Source organism: Humulus lupulus, chromosome 4 (assembly GCF_963169125.1).
Source record: "Humulus lupulus chromosome 4, drHumLupu1.1, whole genome shotgun sequence".
Lineage (NCBI taxonomy): Eukaryota > Viridiplantae > Streptophyta > Magnoliopsida > Rosales > Cannabaceae > Humulus > Humulus lupulus.
Genome location: NC_084796.1, coordinates 70,298,679 through 70,317,732, shown reverse-complemented (window position 1 = coordinate 70,317,732; position 19,054 = coordinate 70,298,679). Strand labels below are relative to the sequence as shown.

The 19,054-nt window shown below is 39.2% G+C and overlaps 1 protein-coding gene across 1 annotated transcript; it reads right to left on the bottom strand.

The window, feature by feature from the left end:
• Positions 1–1,187: 1,187 nt before the first annotated feature.
• On the bottom strand, positions 1,188–2,132 carry LOC133832274 (uncharacterized). Its single transcript, XM_062262642.1, has one exon. The coding sequence runs from the start codon at positions 2,130–2,132 to the stop codon at positions 1,188–1,190; it is 945 nt and encodes a 314-aa protein (XP_062118626.1).
• Between the last annotated feature and the right edge of the window lie 16,922 nt (positions 2,133–19,054).

The window sequence follows — 19,054 nt, the reverse complement described above, 5'->3', positions numbered from 1 at the left end:
CTTTAGGATAATCCACTACAACACTACCTTGATCATCAACAAAGGAAACAATCCTATTGAGCCTCTTCCGCTTCTTCATGCTGGAGTAAAACAGAGAAGAATTCTCATCTCCAAACCTCATCCAATCAACCTTTCTCTGCTGAGAGAAGAAACTAGCATAGGCAGCCTCTTTCTGTTTATAATTCAGGTGAGAAATTCTCTCTATATCACTTAGACTTTGGTTATTCGGATCAGAAAACAAGTTATTTTTAGCTTGCTGTAATGACACCTTGCTATTCTCATACTCCTTAACTATATCACCTACCACTTTCCAGTTGAATCTCTTCAAAATGGACTGAAGACGAAGCAATTTCCTCAATATCTGATGCAGACCATAACCCTCTTAAGGTAATTCTTTTTCCCAGCTATCTAAAACAGTAGGCTTGAAGAGCGGATGATTAGTCCACATATTGAAAAATTGAAAGGGCCTCAGACCATTTTTAATAACAGAAATATTCTTCAAAATAATGGCACAGTGATCCGAAATTACCTCCCAACTAGCTATTGCATTGACATTTGGAAACATATCAATCTAATTCTCATTTGCAAATACTCTGTCTATTTTGGAAAAAATGCGATTAGGACCATCTTGGTTATTCGACCAAGTGTAATACGAGCCCAGCAATTTCATTTCTTCCACAATCCCAAGATCAAGCCAATTCCTAGCATCCTCAACTTCTTTAGGCAAAATAACCTTACCCCCAATTCGATCTTGCACATCAAAAACAGAGTTAAAGTCACCAAGAACTAGCCAAGATTTGACAGGAAGAGAAACTAAGGCTAACTCTGACCAAAGATCTTTCCTCAAATCTAGCTGATTTAAGCCGTAAACAACAGTGAAGCAGAAAGAGAGACCTGTAGCCCAAACCAGAACCTTGCAATGAAGAAACTGAACATGGTCAACTAGAATTTCAACCTTGACCCAGCAGCCTTTCCAGATTAAAAGGATCCTACCTTCCAAAGCCTTACTACTATAATACTCCCAGTTAACAAAGCTAGTATTCATTACCTCCTCTACTCTATCACCTTTTATTTTGGTTTCCAAAAGAGCCCCAATTCCAATCTTATTGATCTTGCAAATATCATTCACTGCTATTTGCTTATTTCTCTTATTCAACCCTCTAACGTTCCAGCTCATTAAGTTGAAATTATCCATTCAAATTCAAAAGCGGAGAGGGATCATGAAGAAACTGTTGCTGTTCTTGGAGAACACTAAATGCATTTTTGGAAATCTGACCAACATCAGGGGATTTTATCTTCATGGTTCCTAATTTTTTCGGTGTAGTCCAATCTTTCTCCTTCTGAAATTCCCTCCTCTGGGACTGCAGTTCCTCTACTGAAACCACCTGATCTGTAACAGTTATCTTGTTGTTGTCCTTTCTTTCTGAGTCAGCAGGCTTAGAGTTGTTATCGGCATCAGCTACTGGGACCTCCTTTCTCCTCCAAACCAGACCTTCTAATTGCTTGCAAGAGGATGTTGTATGTCCTAACTTTTTACAGTTAGAACACTTTGTAGGCAGCCACTCGTAATCTATCAGTTGATCCATAACTTGGCCTCTCTCATTGATGTAATTGATGAACTTTGGAAGAGTTTCAGAAATTTCCATATCTACCAAGATTCGAGCAAATTTAATCATCGATTGATCCTTTGTGACTTTATCAATCATAATTGGTTTACCAATGGTACTAACCAATGCACTTAAACATTTGGTACCCCAATACTGTAAACCCAGATCAGGCAGACGAATCCAAACAGGTACCGATTTGATCGATTTCAGATTTTCAATGTCTATCGCCCATGGTCTCAAGATTACAGGCTTCCTATCAAAATGGATAACCCCTGCTTCTAAAATCATATCGGGTGTAGCTTCATCTCTGAACTTGACCATTGTATACCCAGAGTTCATCCGTTCTATTCGATCAATCCCAAATTTTCCCCACATCCTATTGATGAAACCTTCAAAAACTGGCAATGGTGGATTAGCCCCAATGACAACACAGATCAGAGCCGAATTCCAGAATGATGCTTCAACCTCTATCTCCTCAATATCCAGCTGAGCTATCTTTTGACCTTCTTTCTGGAGAGGTTCCATAAATTCTAATTTCGAACCCCCCTGAAACGGATGGGCTTCCTTGAAACGGGACCATGTAGCCTTTGCCTCTTCTTGGAAATTTTGTGACTCTACCTCTTCCGCCCACAAATTAGGTCTATCGTTAGATATTACCGGAGCTTCAGGAGAAACAACTTCCTTCGCCTTATCAGGGCACTCAGGGAACTCTGAGGGAATTTCCTCATCTGCTCGTATTTCACACACAGGCTCAGACGATGGAGCCTCCTATTGGACCTCTGTGGATGAAGGGAGCTCTTGACAAGGGACCGCCTGGACTAGCTTCTACACCACCTTTCTTCGTCGCGCCATGGCAGAGAGAGAAGGAGGAGCTCGCGCTTGTTAATAAAGTTTCTTTAATTGTGGTAATTTTGCAAATGAAATAAATTGTGGTATTTTTTGCATAAATTCATAGAATTGCTCATATAGTAACATGATTAGGACCATCCAATTATAACATGTATGTTTGCACTATATGTGGTATTTTTGCAATTGGACTTAGATGCATATAGTGGCCCATATGTTTGCTAGATATATGGATTTTGTCAAATAAAATATTCATAAAATGATAGGTTTTATTTGGGCCCATTAGAAAAATGTAAAGTTTAAATTCCTCTCTTGTGGGTGATTCCACTTGTGAAGGCTCATTTGTTTTGCATGACTATAGTAGGCCTAATCAATTAATAACAATTAATAAAACGAAGGTTTAAATTCTTGTATTTTGGACCTTGTATGGAAATATGGGGGCCTTTGTAGTGGGAACGACATATTGGACCCACCCCTCCTCCATACAAGCCCAATTGTTAAGGCCCATTTACCTGAGTTTGACTTAATTGTATATGTTCATTATATTAGTTAAACCTAAATATTGATTGGCAACAAATTAATTGAATTTGTTTCAATGTGACACTTTATAATTAATATGAAATTATAGGACTTTGGTTTTAAAAATTCTAATTTTTTCAATTTTTTGGATAACCATAGTCATTAATTTTCTAAAAATAAATAATAAAAATACTATTTTTAATTTTATAATGAGCTTATTTTAAGAATTATATTCGATCTCCACCATTGATTTAACAACGTCAATAACTTAATGGGAGCCTCGAGACGCTTTGATTCGTCCCCCTACGGAAGGCATTCATTAGTTATTTTGACAATGTTAGGTTTCGAATGATAGATAATTATAGGTCAAATTCTACTAGACTCACCCCTACGGTGACTACTAGGACTAAATCTATGATTATCGAAACTGTGGGTCTAGCTCATAAAATAAGAGATTTTGTTTACTTATTTTTATCGAATAGTAAGTTGTTAATAATGGTGTCCATTATTAAATAAGTTTAGAACTTTATTTAACTAGTGTTATTTTTTGACTCTCGCCAACCGGTACAAGGATATCATAGATTAGTTAAAATCCTAAAGAAATAGAAATATGATTATTTTGGTATTTTTTCTCATATCTTACATATTTTGGTATATGTTGTACTATTTCTTGAATTTTGTGTGAATAGGAGTTTTATTGAGCAAAAGTGATTGATTTCAATTTTATTGATAATTGGTAGTTTTAAGTATGGTTGTGTCTACTCCCATCCTTTCTCATCGTTCTATGGAGAAACTCACTGGAGAAAACTTCCTTAAGTGGAAGTAGAACATCAAAACAGTGTTGATTGGTGACAACGCTGAGTTCCTCATGATTGAGGGATCCCCAGAACATGCACTGTCTCTGCACGTTCGTGCTGGCACCGTCAATGCTCAGATGGCACTGTGTCCGCACGTTCGTGATCAACTCAACTATGGTCTGACACAGCTCATCTGGAATTGAGTGTTCTGCCAATTATTCACATGAGTCTTCAGCTCGTGAATGATGATCAGACTTTCAAGTCTATCATGGGTGGACCTAGCAAGGGAGGAGAAAATAACACTATTGCTACTGCTGATGATCCATTTAAGGCTGAAGCTAACCAAGCTTCATCTTCAAAATCTCGAAACAAAATGAAAGGTGGACAAAACAATAACCCCAAGCCTGCAAAGGCTGCAAAGACGAGTGCACAACCTAGTGCACAAATGTCTAAGGGGAAGAACAAGAAAAACAAGAAAGGTAAAGGTAAGTGTTTTCACTACAAGGAAAAGGTGCATTGGAAATAGGATTGCCCTAAGTTTCTAGCAGCTAAAAACAAAGGTAACGATTATAGTTCATATATCTTAGAAACATGTGTTTTAGAGAATGATAAATCCATTTGGATTATTGATTCTAGATCTACTAACCATGTTTGTAACTCTTTACAACTTCTTGAATCGTGTGAGGAAGTGGACGAAGGCGACTTAAAGCTTAGAGTTTGGAACAGAGCATTCCTTGCGGTCCAAGCTAGAGGAAGAGCTCGTCTAAAGTTCATAAATAAATTTTTAATTTTAAATGATGTATTTTTTATTCCGGATTTTAATAGAAATTTAATTTCAGTTTCCATGTTGCAATTAGAACGATTTGTTATGACTTTCATAAGTTATAATATATCTATTTCTTTCAATGGATCACAATTGTGTATTGCATATTTGGAAAATGGGCTTTATATTTTGCAACCTAACGAACCCCTAGCTCTTAACAATGATTTATTCAAAGTAGCTAAACCTAGGACCAATAATTGTCAAAAGATCGATAATGACAACATGATGTATTTATGGCATTTGAGACTAGGTCACATTGGCTATGATAGAATTCAAAGACTTACAAAGGACGGGCCTTTGAGGGAACTCACCTTAGGTGAATTACCTGTCTGTGAATCTTGTCGAAAAGACAAACTGACCAAGCATCCATTCTCTGAAAAGGGTGATATGGCCAAATAACCACTTGAACTTGTGGATTCAGATGCTTGTGGACCTTTGAATGTACGAGTCAAGGGTGGTTTTGAGTATTTCGTCATTTTCATTGACGATTACTCTAGATACTCATGTCTTTACCTAATGCGTAGGAAATCAGAAACATTTTCAAAGTTTCAGGAATTCTTGGATATGGCTCAGAACAAATTAGGTAAGACATTAAAGATCTTGCGATTTGATGGGGGTGGAGAATATTTGGATATGCAGTTCCAAGATCATTTATCTGAACTTGGGATTTTATCACAACTTACTGCCCCAAGTACTCCGCAACAAAATGGTGTAGCAGAACGCCAGAATAGAACTTTATTGGAAATGGTTAGATGCATGCTTAGTTACTCAACTCTACCAACTTCGTTCTGGGGACATGCAATTAAAACCGTGAATGACATTCTCAATGTCGTGCCGTCTAAATCAATCCCCAAAACACCTTTAGAACGCTGGAATGGTTGTGAACCTAGTTTACGCCATTATAGAATCTAAGGGTGTCCTGCCCACGTCCTGAGGAAATAGGAAGGAGAGCTAGAACCACGAATTGAAGTTTTCATGTTTGTTGGCTATCCTAAAGGAAATCATGGTGGACTTTTCTATAGTCATTCAGAAAATAAAGTGTTTTCTTATACGAATGCTACTTTTCTGAAAAATGACTATGTCCAAAACTTCAAACCACACAGCAAAGTAGTTTTAGAGGAGATGGTTAAAGAATTGACTCCAACCAATGTTCCGTCGTCATCAACACAAGTTGATGATGAAATTCTTACTCTTCATGTCCAATCGACGCAAGTTGATTTAAATGAAGAAAGTATTACTGTTCCTGAGCAAACAGTCACGGTGCCTTGTCGTAGTGGGAGGGCTTCTAGGAACCCAGCTCGCTATGGTATGGATGGTGAAACCAATATGGTTGTTGGTGACACTAGTGATGATGATCCATTGTCTTTCAAACAGGCAATGGCTAGCCCTAAAAATTAACTATGGCTCGAAGGCATGAAACAGGAAATGGAGTCCATGTAATCAAATTTTGTCTAGGATCTTGTGGAAGCGTCTAGTGACTTTAGGGCCATTGGGTACAAGTGGATCTAAGAAACGAGGTGTTGATGGAAATGTCAAGACTTATAAAGCTCGATTAGTGGCAAAGGGATATTACCAAAGAGAAGGAGTGGACTATGAGGAAACTTTTAGTCTGTTAGCCATGCTCAAGTCCATACGCATCCTCCTATCCATAGCAGCAGCTCTTGACTATGAGGTCTGGCAAATGAATGTCAAGACAACTTTTCTTAATGGAAATCTTGACGAAGTCATTTATATGGATTAGCTAGAAGGATTTAAAGTAACTGGACAAGAAGGAAAAGTTTGCAAGTTGAATAGGTCCATTTATGGACTTAGGCAAGCTTCTCTTTCTTAGAATCTTAAGTTTGATGAAATAATCAAAATCTATGTCTTTAAACAAAATATTGACGAGCCTTGTGTTTACCAACTGAAGGCAAATCAAATAGTTGTATTCCTTGTCCTTTATGTAGATGATATCTTACTCATTGGAAACAATGTTAAGAAATTGTCAGATGTGAAGAATTGGTTGAACACTCAATTCCAGATGAAGGATTTAGGTGAAGCAAGTTATGTTCTAGGTATCCAGATCATCAGGGATTGAAAGAACAGACTCTTAGCTCTTTCTCAAGAAGCATACATTCATAAAGTACTTGAACATTTAGCAATAAAAAATTCCAAGAAAGGGTGTTTACCATCCCGCCATGGAATTCATCTTTCAAAGAAGCAGTCTCCCTAGACTCCTGAAGAGGAAGATGCAATGAGAAAATTTCCTTACGCATCTGCAACTTGAAGTTTGATGTATGCCATGTTGTGTACTAGACTAGATATATGCTATGCAGTGGGAGTAGTGAGCAGGATTTAGTCAAACCCAGGACCAGAACATTGGATAGGAGTTAAGCATATCCTGAAGTATTTAAGCCGAACTAGGGATTATATGTTAGTCTACAAGGGTGGTCTTCTGAACCCTGTAGGCTACACCAATTCAGATTTTTAGACTGATGTCAATGATAGGAAGTCTACATCAGGAATGGTGTTTACTCTTGGAGGTGGAGCTGTGATATAAGGAAGCGTAAAGCAGTCTGCAATCTCATATTCCACCATGGAGGTTGAGTACATAGCCGGGTCGAAAGCATCTAAGGAAATAGTCTGGCTAAAGATGTTCTATTTGGATCATGGTGTTATTCCAAAAATGGATAAACCGCTTGTGTTGTTTTGTGACAATACATGAGCGATAGCCAACTCGAAAGAACCTCGTAGTCACAAGAGGAGTAAGCATATAGAAAGGAAGTATCACATTACTTGAGAATATGTGGTCAGGGGAGATGTGAAGGTTATGAAGATTGCATCTGAAGACAATCTTGCAGATCCGTTTAGAAAGATACTATCAGAAGCTACATTTGAAGGGGATATCAAAGAAATGGGATTAGAACAATTAAGGCATTAGTTTCAATTAGTACACGTGGGAGTTTTTTGGGGTTTTATGCCCTAATTAAAACCCAATTTCTTTGTAATCTCATTTATTATCAATAGAAGAATAGAAATTATTTTTTTGACTTGGTCAATCACATTGCTCACATGTTTTATTTTCATGATTATTTGTTTAATATAAACTTCTATTAAACCCCTAGCATATAGCTAATCATATTTATAGTGATGCAATCACAGTGGAATATAAATATAATTATATGTTCAAAATAAGTTAGTCCTAAGATTAGTCAGTGCACAAGATTTACACTGACTTGCCAATATACGATTTGATCTACTTACACACTACAGTGTTATGTTCTTTTCAGACTATTAGCAAAGTAGATAAGATCTGACGTATTTGTGACATCGGACTGGACCGATATTAACAATAGAGAGGATAAGTAAACATACTGTTATTATCTATTCCAGTCATATCATATAGTTGACCATAGGTCAGTTCAATCTTAATTCTAAGTGGTTAGTATTCTACCTGATTGTATTATTTGAGTTCTTTGACTTGTTCGTTACCAGCTTACCCTACGGACTAGCCCCTACTTACATCTTGGGAACTCGGTAGTATAATTGAGAGGGAGTGTTAATCATAGATATGATGTAATGCCCTTGTTACTCCAAGACAGTTACTTTGAACTTTGAACCGTGCTTAACTCGCTAATCGAGTTCTTTGGTTATAAACGTGCTTCTAGGTGCTATTAATAGGTTAAGGTGAAAACCAATCAAAAGGAAATGATAAATTTCATTAAATACATAAAATTGTTCATGGGTCCATAAAAGCGTTTACAAGTTATTTACAATCCAAAATGGTCATTACAGTGTAAAATTTACAACCCGCAGACCTAAGCGGCAAAATAGGGTAAACCCCCTAGTTCCTCTGGGAACTCCTTGGCCGTGGTGGTAAAGCGGCTGCATATGTACACATCACCACCTAAGCTCTCCACTCAAGGCTAGGTGAGATTTTCTTCCCCTTTACCTGCACCACATAGCATCCATGAGCCAAAGCCAAACAAGAAAACTCAATACTATAAGAATATAACATCAACCGATGATCATAATAATCATCCAGGGCTTTTAGCCCTAAATAAAAGAGTGACAGTTGTAAGAGTCACTAAGGTGAGTTCTGTTTCCTTTACAAATAAGTGATCACGTCACTAGCTTAAACAAAATAAGTGATTGATAAGCAAGTCACCAATGCAAACCAGTCGAGTGACCATCGAGTCACTACTGTGGGTTTCGTACCCTCTAGCCATGTGACGATACGGTCACCTAGTTCTTCTGGCCCCGACTCTGAGTAACTAGTCATAGAACTAAGCAAGAGCTTTTAGTTTTCATCGAACTTAAGGTCGGTCCGACATTAATGCTCAGAATGAGTCATTCAATGCAGATGTCGATTAGATCTAATCTTTTATTGGCTCTGCGTTCATGACGGTTATGACGTTCCTGACTCTTAGGTCAGTAACATACGACCAGTGCTCAGTAATGCTGTTGAACTTGACTAGTAAGTCACAGCTTCACAGACAGTCTGACACCATTGCCAATTTTGACTAGTAAGTCAGTGCCATTCACAAATAAGCAAGATTTGCTAAGCATTTAATATGCAATCAATGTCCACAATTAAACACTCAACATGCCTCAATAATAACCATGCATGTCATATACAGGGTGCAGTTTTCTTACCTCTGGTTCGAGTGAGAATTAATAAAAGGATGACCCTTGAGAACGATCAACCTTTTAGTTCCTTGATGGTCACCTAGTCATAACCAATTATGGGATTCCATCAATAAAATGACTAACAAAGGTTCCTGAACTAAAACCTAGCCTCCGAGACATCGAATCATACTAAACCGGGTTATAGGATCGATCCCGAGGCCTAAGGTTTCAACCCCAAGCCAAAAACCTACTTTTGGCCAAAATTCCACTAAGGGCCGCGACCCTTCCTCACCATGTCGTCGCCTGCCTCCTCAACCAGAGGCGACTCCCTTTCTTTTCCCCAACACGGGCCGCGACCCTCCATCTCCATGCCACGGCCCAATGGCCATGAAGCTTCTCCCTTCCTCTTCCTCTAGCTTGGGCAACGACACTCTAGAACAGAGTCGCAGCCCCACTAGAAACTCAACCAAAAACCCGTATTTTTCCCCTTCAAACTCATTTCAAAACCCCATAAAATCTCTCCCAATATCACCAAGCAACACCACCAACTATTACCACAACTTATCTACCATATAAGAATCAAAACCTAAACCTTACACCAATCAATACTTCATCAAATTCCCCATTTAATGATCAAAAGTCCAAACCTTAAAACCAGCACAAAAACAGAGCAAGGCACTATAAAATGGAACTAGAACCTTACCTTAAGCTTGAATTGAAACCTCTTCAATAGTTGAACACTAGTCTAAGACCTTAAGCTTCAATCTCCAAGCTTGAATCCCCAAACGTGCTTCAAAATTCAAAGGAAGGAGAAGAGAAATGGCGAGGATCGTGAGGAAGGAAACAAAGCTCTGTTTCTACAGCCTTCAGCCTATATATAGCCTAGGTCAAAAGTCTAAAATACCCTCCATGCATAAATCCTCTCCTAACAATCCCCAAGGGCAAAACCATCCCTTTTCACCTATCTTGTTAATCATAATTAACACTCTCCAATTCCCATTATTCTCAAATACCAATAAAATCATATCCCATTACCCTTTAATTCCCGGTAATGCTCTAATCATCAAACCACCCCGAGACTCACCCCGAGCCCCGAGCTTAAACCTGTTATGACTAAACCGATAGTTTGAATTCAAAGATTGTCTCATGCCAAATAGCTTGAACAAATCCACAATTAAATGTGGTCTCAACAACAGTTCACCGACATGTATACAAATATACAATTATGCCCTCAACGAGCCAAATTACCAAAATACCCCTGAAATGAAATGTGGATCCACATGCATGCATTTAACATCATATTATAATATAATTCACATAAACATGCACGTAATAGTTTAATGACATAATAAAGCAATTATGGCCCTCCCGGCCTACTAATCCAACCCTTAAACCTCATTAGGGATTTCGGGGCATTGCATATGAACATCTATAGCTTATGATGAAGAACTGTAATGATAGTTTCCTTTTAGTTTTGTATAAGGTGCTAAATGATAGAGATCTCATTTCAGTAATTAATATTAGTTTACTGAAATATTATTTACAAGGAACTAAGTGTTTTAAGGATAAAATACAATGAAGGGTAAAACGGTAGTTTAGTCCCATCTTATCGTAGACTGTCTATAGAGGATTGAGTAGCAATTATGGTCTTAACAATGGATAATTAGTAACGTATCTATATTGCTTATAGAGCGTTCTATGAATTGAAGAGTGCAATTCCGAGTCTTTAGTGGAGTCACGAGAAATTAATAAGTTAGTAAATTTATTTGTTAGATTTATGATAACTTATTTGGAGCTTGATTTAAGAGGCCCATGGTCCCCATTGTACCTTGGATAAAATTTCTAGATAGTCTCAATTAGTTGATTTAATTATCAATTAGAATTATCAAAGTTGGTTAGGTCAATTTTGGATAGTTTCACAGAGTTATACAATTGAGAGAAGAAAAGAGAAATTAGGGCAGATTTAATAATTAAGTTAAATTTGTATCTAAATAAATAAATAAGTTTAAATCAAGGTTCAATTTATAAATAATTAATTTGATAAAGGATTTGAATAATTATTTAATTAATTAAATCGATAGAAAATAATACATTCTTTAATTTTAAGTCCAATGGGCTTATAATTAAATGGGAAATTTCACGAGCCTAAAGCCCATGATAATTTCGACCTAGGGATGATTATTGGCTATTATTTTATTGATTTTTTAATTAAATAAATGGCCTAATTGAGTTTATAAAAGGAATGCTAAGTGATAGATGAAATCATAAGTCAAAAACTTAAGTTAAATCACAAGTTTCTGATAGGTTTTAGATTCTTTCTAAACATAAGTCATTTTCTAAGCCTCATTGTTCTTTTCTCTTCTTCGCTCTGTATGTATCTCATGTGTTGAGAATTTCCCACTCTATTCTAGGTGATTCTAAGGATACTTTGGAAGACTATGAAGAAAATTGAAGTTCGGTTCAGTTTCTTGGTAATGCTTTGCGACAAAAAGGATACAAGGGTTAGAGAAACTGAAGGAATGACTCATTCATTCCGCTGCGTATAATGTAAGTATTTTTATAATTATTTCTCTTTGAATTCAATTTTAGAAACATGTTCTAGGTTGTGTCATTTTAACTTGTTTAATATTAGATCTACATGAAGAAAAAAAATAAAGATCCTGTATAAGACACATGTTTGTTGTAACGCCCTACTTCCTTAGAGCCGTTACTAAGTGAGTTTTTAAGACAAAACAGTGTACAATGAACTCGCTAACCGAGGTTTTGAAACAAAAGTGTGACTAATTAAAAGTTAAGGCTGTAATCTTTGAAAATGCGTCGTTTCATTAAAACTTCTATTATTAAACATTTGGGATCCCAAAATAAGGTTTGAAAACTAATTACATCTTGAAATAAGGTTACAGTTGAGAAATCATAGATTATTACAGCCATTTTCGAATAAACCCCCAACCAAAGCAGTCGGGCAGGCCAAACATGTACGCGTCGCTTCACGCTCTCCGTACTCATGGTTGGTTGACTCAGTCCTTGCTTCTACCTGCCACACGGAGCACCCGTGAGCCGAAGCCCAGCAAGAAAACCCAAATAATACATAACATATGCAATTCATATAGCTGGCATAAATCACTGATAAATAGGAAAACCATCATAATAAACAAGCACGGCCATGCCGCCCCAGAGGCCTTACCAAAGCCTGGGGTTTCGGTTCTCACCGTGAGGATAACTCATGTATCCCTTGGGTCCCACCCTGAATATAAGCATCCCATGTGATGTGTGTTACTTTCGGCCCCACGGCCGTACCCGGCCTACGCCGCACTCGGCCCTTGCCGTTCATTTCATTATAATCACACATATAGTACGTTCGAATAATCATTCACACACATCATGATTCATTTAAGGTTAAACATATGCACATAATACAATCTGGGGCCATGCCCTGCAATCACACAGTGGGGCCATGCCCTATTCTCGGGTGTTACGGTTTTCTTACCTGTATTCCGAGCCTCCTGATGCACTCACGCTGCGAGCACGTTCCTCTAGCACGAGCCTCTCCAATAACCTAGTCACAACACACAAGAAACATCCCTCAACACTAATCAAATCAAAGACCGCTTCCCGGGACCAATCCCGCACTCCCGGGACCTCTAAAACCTTAAAACAACACCCCGGAGACATCCCCCGAACCCCCGAAGCAAAGGCCTAAAATTGCCTAAAAATGCCATCCTGAAATTAGCCTTGTGCCGCGGCACAACTTTCTTGTGCCGCGGCACCCAAATAACCAGAGGCTCCCCGCCGCGGCATGCAAAACCCGTGCCGCGGCACGCCCTCGCAGACCCAGAATTCTGGGTTTTTCCTTCGCGTTTTCCCGAGCTTCAACTTCCCCAAATCACCCTAAACCAATACCTAAACCCCAAAATCAATTTCAAACATCAAATGAACCATCCAACAACTCATAAACTCTAGATTCAAGCTCAAAACACAAACATACCCAACAATCCACCCTTAGATTGCAAAAATCAGCAACTTCAAACTCAAACATCAAAACTTAACTCAAGCTATAGATTTCACAATTCAAAACAGAAATCAAACTTAATTGCTCATAAAATCCATACCTCAAGTGGAGAATCCACCCTACAAGCTCCCTTGATTCACCTCCTAAGCTCCCACTTCAGCCCATTTTCCTCTTCTTCTTCTTCTTCTTCTCATTGCCCTAACTCTCCTTCTCTTTATTTTTAGCAAAGCCATCATATAACCCAAATGCCCAAACCGTGACCCGCTAAAACCCAGCTGAGAATTGCCTATTACCCTTGCCAAATGACCATTTTACCCTTTCCTACTAATCCTCCTTAGCTAAACCTCAAAGGGCACTTAAGTCTTTACACTTCATTTCAATTCTATCACTTTTTACCTTAAAACTTGTTACCCACAGCAGTAACTAATGGTTACCCAGGTTACTAAATCTCCAATAACCATTACCCGCTAAATCTCAACTTAACCATAAAATTCCCGAGGTACCCCTAGGCTCCTCCCGAGCCGGGTATAGAAATCCCGTTGTGACTCTTGAGTTAACTAGCTCTCTAGGACCGTCTCGGCACGTGCATCACAATAATAAAACCACACTCATGTGGTACAATTCACAGAATACAATTATCACATATCAATACAGTTATGCCCAGCATGGCCAAAATTACAATTACGCCCTTCTAACACGATCCGGGCCTACATGCATACTAGAAAACATAGCCATGCATCTCAGTTAAACAAATAGCCAAATAACATGCTTTAAATCATAACCATGCATTTAACTCACAAAATCACACATAAATCCCAACCTGCCCTCCTGGCACACTAATCAAGGCCCTTAAGCCTTATTAGCGAATTTGGGTCATTACATTTGTCATTCTCTAAAACACATGTTTCTAAGATAAATGAACTATAATCATTACCTTTGTTTTTCACTGCTAGAAACTTGGGGAAATTTTGTTTCCAGTGTCCCTTCTCATTGCAGTGAAAGCACTTACCTTTACCTTTCTTGTTCTTCTTTTTCTTCCCCTTAGGCGTCTGTGCACTTGGTTGTGCACTCGTCTTTGCAGACTTTGCAGGCCTAGGGTTGGTGTTTTATCCACCTTTCTTCTTGCTTCCAGCTTTCAAAGATGAAGCTTGGTTTGCTTCAGCCTTAGCTAGATCAGCAGCATTAGTAGTCTTCTTTTCTCATCCCTTACTTGGTCCACCCATGATAGACTCAAAAGTCTTAAGCTCGTTCATGATCTGCATCACACCATAATTGAGTTTGTTCATCACATAGTTGGTGGTGAACGCCAGAAAACCTGGAGAGAGACTATTGAGGATTAAGCCGACTTGAGTCTCCTCATCTATTATTGCTCCATGCAGTTCAGGGGACTGCTGAATGGGTGGTTCCATTAATGTCTGACAAGATAGTGGATATTCTTCCTTGTATATAAATCGGAGCAGTTTTGGAGCTATGCGACTCTATTTGGAGCTATGTGGCTCTGTTTAGAGCTATACGGCTCTGTAAATAGGAGTTGTTCAATTTTTTCGAATAAGTTGTAAACGTAAACTGTTCAACCTTATGCACAGAAATTGTTTTAAGGCTCTTTTTGTTGCTTGGTACATACCGAGCAATGCACAAGCACTTTAACATTAATAAAAATTAATGTTTCTAAGTATTTTTAATTACGCTCTTTTCCTCTATTTGTCCATGTATGACTATGGTGCCCCCCAAATGACCGAGCATGATTCATAACTCTTGGGTTATCCTCTTGGTCACTTGCTAACTGACCAGAGTTGCTCATAATAACCTGTTCGGGACCACTTGGGTTTGCCAAAACCTATAAAGGTTTCATACACTGCCGACAATCCGTGAATTAAATCACTAGTTAGCAAGATAATCATTGTAAAAGTAAGTCTTGTAAAAATGGCCTAAAATCGTGTCTTATTGGTTAAAAATTAACCATACAAGCTGCGTCACTACAATCATATCTTACATTCATAAATATTAATTATTACAATAAATGGGCAAATTGTGCCTATGCATAATTGATATAGCTAAATTGAGCTGGTCGGTGGTATGGGCAGTTTATGCTTGTACTATCCAGTCAACGATCACTTAATAGTGATCATTATTGGTAGTACTTTCTCAGGTGTTCCCCATTCCAGTAACGGGGGATAGGTACTAACTAGAGATCTTGGTTATACCGTGCTAGCTTGTACGTGTTTGGTGGTTCTTTCTTCGTGACCTAGTAGGGGCCTTCCCAGCTTGGACCTAGTACTCATGATGAAGCATCTCGAGTTTCTGGGAATACTTTTTGCAGGACTAAATCACCCATGTCAAACTTTCGTTCCTTAACTCTGGAATTGAAGTACCACGCAACCTTTTGCTGGTGGGCAGCTAGGCGTATGTTGGACTTTTCGCGTCTCTCTTCAATCTGATCTAAGGACTCGACAAGCAATTAGTGGTACGATCTTGGTCGTATGCCATATGTTTGTGAGAAGGTGGAGTCATCTCGACTGGAAACATTGCATCATACCCATATGTGAGTGCAAAGGAGGTATCACTAGCAGTTGTTCGCTCGGTAATTCTGTATGACTAGAGTACTTCAGGCAATTTCTTAAGCCAGTTTTGTTTGGCCGATTCTAGAGGCTTCTTCAAAGTGTCTTTGAGAGTTTTGTTAACTGCTTCAACCTACCCATTTTTTTTAGGGTGTAAGACTGTTGAGAAACTTTTTGTGATGCCATGCTTGGCACAGAAATCAGTAAACAGTTGGCTATCAAATTGGGTGTCGTTGTCAGACACTATCTTCTTGGGTAAACCAAATCTGCAGACTATATTTTTTACCACGAAGTCCAAAAATTTCTTGGAAGTGATGGTTTCTAGTGGCTCAGCCTCGACCCACATGGTGAAGTAATCAACTGCCACGACTGCATATTGAACTCCCCCCTTCCCTTGCGTAATCAACCAATAACGTTAATTCCCCAAACAGCGAAGGGCCATAGACTCTGTATTTGGGTAAGCTCATTTGGGGCTGCTCGGGGTATCCTGGCAAATCTCTGACACTTGTCACATCTTCAAACATACGTAAAGGCATCTTCATTCATAGTTGGCCAAAAGTAGCCTTGCCTTAAAATCTTCTTAGGGAGACTTTGCCCCCTTCATGGTTCCCATAGAAACCCTCATGTACTTCCTCTGGCAGGTGTTGTGATTCTGTTTGGGTGACACACCTGAGTAATGGCATGGAGAATTCCAAGATTATATACCGAGAGGCTTTCCTCATTAATTTTCTGGAGCATTGTGACTATTAGGCAGGATGTCGTGTTCTTGATAAACTGTATTCGGGGTCATCCATGATGGAGTGTTGTCTATAAGAAAGACTGGTTCTAGTAGGTTGATACTTGGTTCGACCAAATATTCTATAGGAACCAAGTTGGCTTTGTCTATAGTCATACTGCTGACTAGTCTAGCTAATGCATCTACTGTGGCCTTTTGTTCTCTTGGTATCTGTTGGATATTGTACCTCTTGAGATGATCAAGTAGGTCTTTGATCTTATCAAGGTAGGCCATCATTTTTTCTCCCTGAGCAGTGTACTCACCGAGCATTTGATTGATGACCAATTGCGAATCACTGTATATGTCCAAGACTTTGGCCTTTACTTCCCTTCCTAACCTCAGCCCCGCGATTAATGCTTCGTACTCCGCTTAATTATTGGATGCTTTAAATCATAAACGAAGTGCACAATGATGCATTTCCCTTCAGGGGTGATTAGTGTGAGACCGGACCCAAACAGCTGGTCGGTAGATGAGCCATCGACGTGCAACTTCTAGACTTGGGGTTCTTGGTCGGAGCGAACAGTGTTGTACGCTGGGTGTTCTGTGTTCCGCTCAGCATCTGTATTGGGCAGTAGTCCAGTCTCCTATGACTGCTTGGCCATTTCTCCCTTCGTATTTGGTATCCCAGTACATTCAACTACAAAATCTGCGAGAGCTTGGCCTTTAATTGTTGTTCAGGGCTAGTAAGTGATTTCATATTATCTGAGCTCTATGGACAATTTTAGTACCTGACCAGAGGTGTCTGGTTTTAGCAGGACTTGGCACAATGGTTAATCGGTAAGAACCTTTATGGGATGAGCTTGGAAGTACGGGCGAAGTTTTCTGGATGACAAGAGCAGGCAGTAAGTTAACTTTTTGATTAAAGGATACCTGTTGTCGACTTCGACCAACCTTTTACTAACATAGTAGACTGGATGTTGGATCTTTTTTTCTTCTCTGACCAAGACTGCACTAGCTGCATGCTAAGTTAATGCTAGGTATACGCAGAGTTCTTCACCCTCTAAAGTTTTTGAAAGGATCGTGGGTTGCGCTAGCTGATGCTTTAGGGCTTGGAACGCTTGTCGCACTCTTCAGTCCATTCAAATTCCTTTGTGACTCTGAGGATATTAAAAAATATAATACACTTATCAGAAGAATTAGACACGAATCTGCTGAGTGTTGCTATGCATCCTATCAGACTCTACACGTCCTTGATTCTGCTGGTAAGGGCATGTCTAGCAATGTTTTTATCTTTTCAAGATTGTCTTCAATTCCCCGGGAGTTCACTATAAATCCCAAAAATTTCCACGACCCCACACCAAAGGAGCACTTTAATGGGTTTAATTTCACTCTATATTACCTCAGGATGTTGAAGCATTCCTCCAAGTCTTCTATGTGCCCCCCAGCCTTTGTGGATTTCACCAACATATCATCCACATAAACCTCCATGTTATTTCCTATTTGGTCTTTGAACATACGGTTTACCAGCCGCTGATACGTGGCTCCAGCATTTTTCAGGTCGAACGACATAACTTTATAATAGTACAGACCCACATCCATGCGAAAGTTGGTGTGCTCCTGGTCGGGTGGATGCATACTTATCTGGTTGTACCTCGAATAGGCATCCATGAAAGATAAGATCTCGTGGCTAGCTGCAGCGTCCACCAATTGGTCAATTCTTTGAAGTTGGAAGCAATCCTTTGGGCATGCCTTATTTAAATCGATGAAATCTGTGCACATTCTCCACTTTTTATTAGGCTTCAGCACCAATACGGGATTGGACACCCATAGTGGGTAGAAAGCTTCCCTAATGAAGTCATTATTTTGGAGCTTCTCCACTTCTTCCTTCAATGATTTTTTCCCTCGTTGGATCCAGCAACCTCATTTTTTGATGTACGGGCTTGAAGTGTTCCGTATTGATGTTGAGGGCATGGCTTATAATGCTTGGGTTGATCCCCACCATATTATCATGACACCAGGCGAATATGTCATGGTTGTTCCATAGGAACTTGATCAAAATGAATCTTATGCCCCCAGACAACCCTTTCCCTATCTTGAATACCCTGGTCAGGCTCTTTGGGTCAAGCGAGACCTCTTCTATTTCTTCGACTGGGCCCACTCCTGTGTCAATATCCCCAAAACGAGGGTCTATATAATCCCCCCCCCCCCTCCGATTTGGGTTGCATCCTATTTTTGGTGACTGGGCCCTGCAAGTTGTGCGGTGTAGGCTGTCTTTCATGCCTTTTTTATTGACAAGTTATAACATTCTCTGGCTACTAGTTGGTTCCCTTTAAGACATCCTATACCTGCCCGGGTTGGGAATTTAACGAGCAGATGGAAGCCTAAAGTGATTGCTCGGAGGTAATACAGAGTTGGACAACCTATCATGGCATTGTATGGAGATGGGATGTCGATCACCATGAACAAAGCCATTACAATATTGTTGTTGGGAGCCATTCCCACTATCAAAGGCAACCTTATGCTTCCTACTGGGGCCATGCCATTTCCTGTAAATCCATACAACAACTGCTCG